General features: G+C 39.3%; 1 protein-coding gene and 1 long non-coding RNA gene across 2 annotated transcripts in view; one reads left to right on the forward strand and one right to left on the reverse strand.

The window, feature by feature from the left end:
* Nucleotides 1-2,444, reverse strand: part of LOC146308672 (uncharacterized) — a 79,299-nt gene extending 76,855 nt beyond the window's left edge. Inside the window, exon 1 of the long non-coding RNA XR_014772639.1 lies at nt 2,356-2,444. This is a non-coding gene — a long non-coding RNA (uncharacterized LOC146308672). The remainder of the gene's footprint in view (nt 1-2,355) is intronic.
* Nucleotides 2,445-2,487: 43 nt separating this feature from the next.
* s1pr3b (sphingosine-1-phosphate receptor 3b) lies at nt 2,488-6,543 on the forward strand. The gene is made up of 2 exons (XM_084746152.1): nt 2,488-2,690; nt 4,957-6,543. The coding sequence occupies exon 2, from the start codon at nt 5,034-5,036 to the stop codon at nt 6,171-6,173; it is 1,140 nt and encodes a 379-aa protein (XP_084602278.1). The 5' UTR covers nt 2,488-2,690; nt 4,957-5,033; the 3' UTR covers nt 6,174-6,543.
* Nucleotides 6,544-7,591: the final 1,048 nt, after the last annotated feature.

Raw genomic sequence — 7,591 nt, forward strand, 5'->3', positions numbered from 1 at the left:
ATAACCACAGACACTGGAAAAGAGCTACTATTTAATGATCTGGTCTGTGACACAGTACACTATGTGCTTCGTTTGGGGAAAATTGCAAGCAGCTCAATGTGTGGCAACGCATAAAGTAAAGCAAAAAGATTCTTAGCGCTTTAGTCATATTCATGTGCACAAATCCAGTGCACAAAGTTCATGGCTTCATGGATTTTGTTTAGAAATAAAGTTTATTGTTTCAGTCACATTCTGGTCATTTTATGTTTAGTCTTAGTCAGGAAAGTCTTAAAATCTCGGCAGTGTAGTTTCCCACCTCACCACATTTCATGAGAGTCATCATCATCTGTCTCTCAGCCTCCCAGACTCTCTGAGTCCTTCTCCTTTCTGCCAGCCCTGCCCATCCTTCCTGGATATGAGGTCACGTCAGAAGGACCAGAACAAAGGATGGGCTGCAGTCATCCTAACTTAAACTCTTACAGCATACTGTATGCTTGCCCTTTCTCTTTTTTGTCCACGTCAAGCAGAAACACAGCTGGGAATATCAGCTCCTAAAGACTATAGGCTTTTGTTACGTTATTAAACATATATATAAAGCTATATTTAAGACGTGTAACTGACTGAACTTGAACTTTGACTGAACTTTGCATGACATTACTGTGCACTTCATTATACAATATAGTCCTCTACTTTTTTTTATTGTTAATTTCTTTATAATCATGTTTTTTATTGTATTTCATTTATTACCTACTTCCTTTGGTTTTGCAATTTATGTGACTAGCCTGCTGTGATACTATGATTTCGCCACTGGGATTAATAAACTACTCTATCTACTTATCAATCCTATCTATCTCACTTCCACTGATGTAATGTAAAAGAAATCCTGTAAATCATTATAATGGCAAACCTTAGATACCTAGTATCTCAACATAATGAGATAGTATTTACTGAGAAAGTTTTGAGAAAGTTCCTCATTTTCTTTTTTAGATATTAAGATTCAAGATTCAAGAACTTCATTGTCATTTTGCAGGCATAACGAAATTGTAGTTGCTGCGTCATCCTCAAATGGTGTGATGGTTGCACATACTACAAATAAAATAAAATCTACAAGGGGGAGATGTACATCAGAGATAGTGGTTAAAGTGACATGTGACTTATATTGCACAGGATATCAGCAGTCAGCCTGACAGGACGTTTGCGTTTAACAGTTACACAGCTTTTGAAAAGAAGCTGTTCTTCAGTCTGTTTGAAAGTGTGGGGAGATTTTTTGGAGATTATTATTGTGAAATTTGAGGTCACTTTTGAGGGGAACATTTTGAAAATTGACTTGCAGGGTCTTTTTTCCCCCCATCACATTGGTAAAACAGGCTTTCAAACTATCTAGCCCAGTCATTCCCACAGACTGGATCAGGACCCACAGATGGGTCACAGGAGATTTTATGTATGAAATTATGAAAATGTAAGATTTATATTTGAAGTACACCTTTTACAAAGCAGTTACATTATATATAGTATATAATGTTGTTTTATTGATGAGAGGAAAAAACAAATGCCAATTCCGCCTAATTGCACTGATTTTATTTAATTTATTATTTTATTATTTTATTTCCTCATCAGAAGAAAGAAAAACAATAAAACACACTGCTAGCACAGTCTAAATGCATTTTTATCTCATTTATGCATATGTTTTCAATAACGTGTCAATATAATTTAATGTGTTGCAGAAATGGCAGTAAGAATTGTCAAGAACATTCATTTATGTACAATTTAACTCTTCCCAATATTTTATTGATAAGGTCTGACAAGTTTGGGATACACTGATCTAGCCTGTTTGCTAGCTAACTAGAATTATTTAGAGTTAAGCTAGCAAGCTAGCCTAAAAACAATAGCAAGCTAGCTTTTATTATTTTAAGCTAACATTGATTTTACTTTCAAGCGAGACAGCCAGCTATCTTAAATTATTTATGTAAAGTTAACCTGGCTATCCGAAATTAATTTAAGATAGCTAACTATTATTTCATTAATGAAACATTCAATAAAGCGAGCTAGCTACCTGGCGTTAGCTTAAATTGTTCTTCATAGACTCAAAACCCTGTTGATCTTAATGAAGCAATTTCTGTCTCCTGTGTGTTTAGATAAACGACCAAACATTAAATAAAGTTGGCTAAATGCCTGAATAGCTAAGAAATACTGTCTAATTTCCACCAGAGATGATGTTTTAGTGGTAATTTTGGATCACATGAAGCACATTCCTTCGAGGTTTTCATATTCCTAGGGGATTTTTTTTTTTTTTTTTTTTTACCGTGACTGGGACAAAAACTGTGGGAATAAATTGCTGCACCATATGTTAAAGACATTAGCTTAGTTTCCACATACCTCCTCCTGTCTTTGATATGCTTCGTGTATTGAGTAGCTAACCGTCCAGCCTCTCAGCCTCCCTGCTCTCTTCTCCGCTCCAGCCCCGGGCTGCTGCACAGGGGAGGAGGGTGGGGGGGGAGGTGTGACTTCCAGCCAACAGTCGACAAACTCCGGAGTTTTAGAGATCAGTAAAAGATGAGGAGCTGCTCTCCTCCGTTCAGCGAGGGAGAAGGAATTAAAGCCCATCGTCAAATCCGGGGAAAACCACGGATAATCTGCAACTCAGCAATGAAATGTACGCGTTTCAGTGCGCGTTTAACTTTCAACTGAAGCCTGACTGCGAGCATCCCACGGTAAGTCCTGTTAACGGCTCTCCTCTGGGAAAACTGGACCGATCCTGGTCTAATTTACTGTAAAGTACAAATGATCATGTCTACAGTGTGTCATTGAGATAACAGATGAAGTTAAGCCCATGTCTAGATTCATTTACATAGTTAAATGACCCCCTCGTAGTTTTGGGCAGTGGTCCAGTTTCGTAGTTATGTAAACAAACAAACAAACCAACATTATGATGGATTATAACATGCAGACTTTATGTTTTCTGTATTTTTTAAAAAAGTTTTCTGTAGTTAGGGGAGACTGGGGATGGTTGCAACACGCAGAGACTACACCAACCATGTCTTTATATATAAACTTGCATCAGTCTGCTTACTTGCTTACTATGTACAGATGATTATGCAAGGTTATAACATGTCATCCAAAATTAGGGCTGCAACTATAATTAATCAGTAGATTATTTCCTCAATCAATTGATTAATACTTGCTTGTTTTAAAATGTCAGAAATTGGTGAAAAATGTCAATCAGTGTTTCACAAAGCCTAAGAAGACATCCACAAATGTCTTGTTTTACCCACAATCCAAAGATATTCAGTTTACTGTCATAGAGGAGTAAAGAAAACAAAAATAGTATTCACATTTCAGAATAGAGAATTTTGACTTTTGCTTAAAAAAATTACTGAAACAGGTTAATCGATTATCAGACTAGTTGGCAGTTAATTTAATAATCAATTAATCTTTGCAGCTCTTTTCAGAAAAGTCAGATGTTGCAGGTAATCACAACCCTGGGTACAGTTGCAACATATTAAAAATGCATTAAATTTCACAAATTAACTTTTGCTTTGTGCCTTAATATGCACAACATTCTGAAAATACACATACATAACCGTTGCTTCACAGTAATGTTATGGTAACATTTATTTATACAATATTAGAGTATTATTTATCTATCAAATAAATAAACAATAAGTTAATGAGTTTTGTACTTTGTGTCAATGTGCAGATGTTCAGAAGCTATTCGGTCTTTCTATATTTATATCTAGAAGTCAACAAAACAAGGACTCAAACTAAGTGAGTTTTGATTAATTCATAAAAGAAGGTCAAGACAGAATGACACAAATACAGCTCACGAAAAAATACTTTCATATCTCCAGAACAAGTTGGGTTTTTTTTTTCCAAAAAATGCAACAGCAGATGTTGAATGTGTCTTCTCTCTTCCTGGTAGGGAGAGGGTTTAACTGAGCATGTGCAGTACGAGCGTCATCACTGTAGCATGTTTCTGATTGGAGGAATAGGACTTGTTGCAACCTTCCCCTGTTGTAACCATTCCCAGTCTACCCTATTTGCTAGTCTTAATGACCTCTTGTTTCCAGAGGAGCAGTGGTGGAAAGTAGCAATATTTACTCAAGTACTGCAGGCATACTTAAGTAGAATTTTGAGGTACTTGTACTCTACTTAAGTATTTCCATATTTTGCTACTTTGCACTTCCACTCCACTACATTCCAGAGGCAAATATTGAGTATTCAGACAACTTAATTCAATACTAACCCTCATCAGGGTTGCACAATTAATTGTAATATTATCAAAATCGCAGTATGGCCAAGTGCAATATCCAAACTGCAGACACAAATCACAGTTTTTTGAAAAAGTACAAATGTATGTGAAACCAGCATTATAATGTGGTGCTGTAGTACTGCAGAGATGACCTGGCCTAAATATCTTGTTCTCAATGTGAAAGAAAATGTGTTTGTTTGAATCAGACCCTAACCAATGTCACATGCAAAAATTATCGTTCCTACTAATCGCATCACATCTTACAATTGGAATTTCAGTCAAAATACTTGAATTATCGTGTAGCCTTAACCTTCATGGTGTTTTTATTGTTGTGAAAACAAGCAACCATGCATACAAAGTAATAAAGTTTATCTCCACATTAATGCATCAGTAATCATAATTCAGTGTTCAATATACATTATTCTAATGTGGGCCATCCTGCATAACAAGTACTTTTACTTTTGATACTTTAAGATTTTTTTGATGCCAATACTTTTGTATTTTTACTTTAGTAAAAATTTGATTGCAGGTCTTGTGAGAGAATATTTCTACACTGTGGTATTCCTACTTTTACATAAGCACAAAATCTCTACCACTGCATAGGAGTAAAGAAAAACTGTTCAGTGAAAATCCATCAGATGTCACCATTACTTGCTGTATCACTGGATAATGACAATGTTGGCTGCTTTTAGTACTGACACACATGTTCTCCACATGTTCCACTGCAGCTGAACACGCTGGATCTGCTGACACTGGACTCCCTGCTCTCTCCTGACCTCCAGTGTCAGCAGCCGGTGCTTTGAAGATGATCAACCCTCAGATATACCTCCACTACAACTACACGGGGAAGCTGGACCACCGTCCCAGCGTGGGCACGACCCCCGGCACTGTGGACACCAAAACCATCGTGTTCCTCATCATATGCAGCTTCATCGTCCTGGAGAACCTCACCGTGCTGGTGGCCATATGGAGAAACCACAGGTTCCACAACCGCATGTACTTCTTCATCGGCAACCTGGCGCTGTGCGACCTGCTGGCCGGAGTCGCGTACCTGGTCAACCTGCTCCTGTCTGGAGAGAAGACCCTGCAGCTCTCATCTGCCCTCTGGTTTGTCAGAGAGGGGAGCATGTTTGTAGCGCTTGGTGCGTCCATTTTCAGTCTCCTGGCGATCGCTATAGAGAGACACCTGACTATGATCAAAATGAGGCCTTATGACGCCAACAAGAACTACAGGGTGTTTCTGCTCATAGGGGCCTGCTGGCTGATCGCCATATCTCTTGGAGCGTTGCCGATTCTAGGCTGGAACTGCCTGAACAACCTCCCTGATTGCTCCACAGTCCTCCCTCTCTACAGCAAGAAATATGTAGCTTTCTGTATCATAGTGTTCATGGTTCTGCTCTTGGCCATGTCCATCCTTTATGCACGCATCTACATCCTGGTGAAGTCCAGCAGCCAAAAGGTGAGCAAGAACAAAAACTCTGAGCATGCAATGTCTCTGCTGCGCACTGTCATCATTGTAGTCGGGGTCTTCATCGCCTGCTGGACGCCCATCTTCATCCTGCTCCTGGTGGACGTGGCGTGCAAGCAGCGCTGCCCCATCCTCTACAAGGCTGACTGGTTCATCGCGGTGGCCGTGCTCAACTCGGCCATGAACCCGGTCATCTACACCCTGGCCAGCCGCGAGATGAGACGGGCCTTCCTGGGTCTGGTGTGTGGCGTTTGCTACAGGGGCAAGGCTTCCGTCAACGGCAGCGGGAACAAGCAGTCTCTGGAGCCCAGCCGCAGCCGGAGCAAGTCGTGGAGCAGCCAGAACAACCCCAACCAGAGCCAGAGGAGCTCCAGGCAGCCAGAGAGGGAGCAGGAGGCGGACATGGCCCACAGCGAGGTCTCAGTGGTGGCAGGAGGGGCGGCTCAGGCCGTCCTCGAGACTGACAGAAAAGACTGAAAGAAGGGAGCAGTAGGGGTGAAGGTGGTCTTAATGTATAAACTCATCAAGTCAGAGGTTTTCACAGCGGGAGGCGGGCCTCCCCAGGGGGCTCCAAGCAGTTTAAGAGGAGGCTCAGTGAATGGAAGTTAAAAAATATGACATATATACACAATATAATACTCCAATGATTACTCGATTAATGATTAGCTATTAAATTAGTTGCCAACTCTTTTGTGAATCAATTAATCGTTTTGAATCATTGAAGAAAAAATTTACCGATTCTCTAATTTGAGCCTCTCAAATGTCAATATGTTCTGGTGTCTTTACTAAACTGAATGTTTTTAGGTTGTGGACAAAAAAGGACATTTCAGGACTCAACAATAAGGATTGCCCATTTGCCTGGGGCAAGAAAAATGCCATATCAGGCTAGTAAACCTAGCATTTCAAAAAAAGAAAGATTAAACTATTCTGATAATCAATTAATTGTTTAAGTAATTTTTGATGCAAAAAATGGCAGAAAATGCTGTTTTCTACCTCTCAAATATGGTCATGTTCTGTTTTACTGTATTAAACTGAGTATCTTTGGGTTTTGGACTGACAAAACAAAACATTTTAAGAGATCACCACAGACTTTGAGACACTGCCATGAACATTTTCCACTATTTTCCGACATTTTAGAGACATTGCAGCTTTTAACTTTAGTCTTTGTTGCTAATAAATGAAAACATTTTGTACAGGGCCGATTAAAATTTGACTCTGGGCAGCATTAGTGTTGAACCCTGCATTTGAGGTCATCTTGGGTCAACATGTTTTCACCATTTTCTGACATTTTATGGACCAAAGAACTCATGGACTAATTGAGAAAATGATTCATCTACAATGAAAATAATTGTTAGTTGCAGCTCTAGATTGATGTCGAGGATTTGAGTGAAACTAAGCGAGTAAACTAAGGGGGAAGTGGGGGGGCGTCTTTTTCCAGGCTCTGTCTGAGGGGAGGCCCACAGTCTCCGACTTTGAAAACCTCTGATTTAGGATGAAGGATGAGATGCAGACTTCAGGCAGAGGCTGCAGGGCAGCGGTTTCTACTTAGTGCTTGATATTGATATATCTGCATCATCCATAATTAGGAAGCTTTTTAAAATGTTCACACTTGGCATTAGAAAGATTTATGTACAGGAAGAGGCCGCTATGTTCAATGATACAATCAATATCACCTCCTTTGTCAAGTGCAGGTCATATTTCAACACTATCCAGTGAGAACCACAAGTATCTCCAAATTTGTTTCATTTTAGTTAACTGAAGGATTAACCCTTTATTAATATGAGAAAATAAACAATCTAAAACTCCAGTGGATTATCTGAAAAACAAACATTTTTTTAGTTCATGAAAAGTGGATGTTTTAGAGATCTTTGTTTTTCGCAGGATGATGACAATTT

The sequence above is a fragment of the Lutjanus erythropterus genome, chromosome 20, assembly GCF_056507025.1.
Source record: "Lutjanus erythropterus isolate fLutEry1 chromosome 20, fLutEry1.hap2, whole genome shotgun sequence".
Lineage (NCBI taxonomy): Eukaryota > Metazoa > Chordata > Actinopteri > Lutjaniformes > Lutjanidae > Lutjanus > Lutjanus erythropterus.

What these genes read in the sequence shown, in the direction of transcription:
- s1pr3b (XM_084746152.1), top strand. Translation starts at nt 5,034, where the DNA reads ATGATCAACCCTCAGATATACCTCCACTACAACTACACGGGGAAGCTG.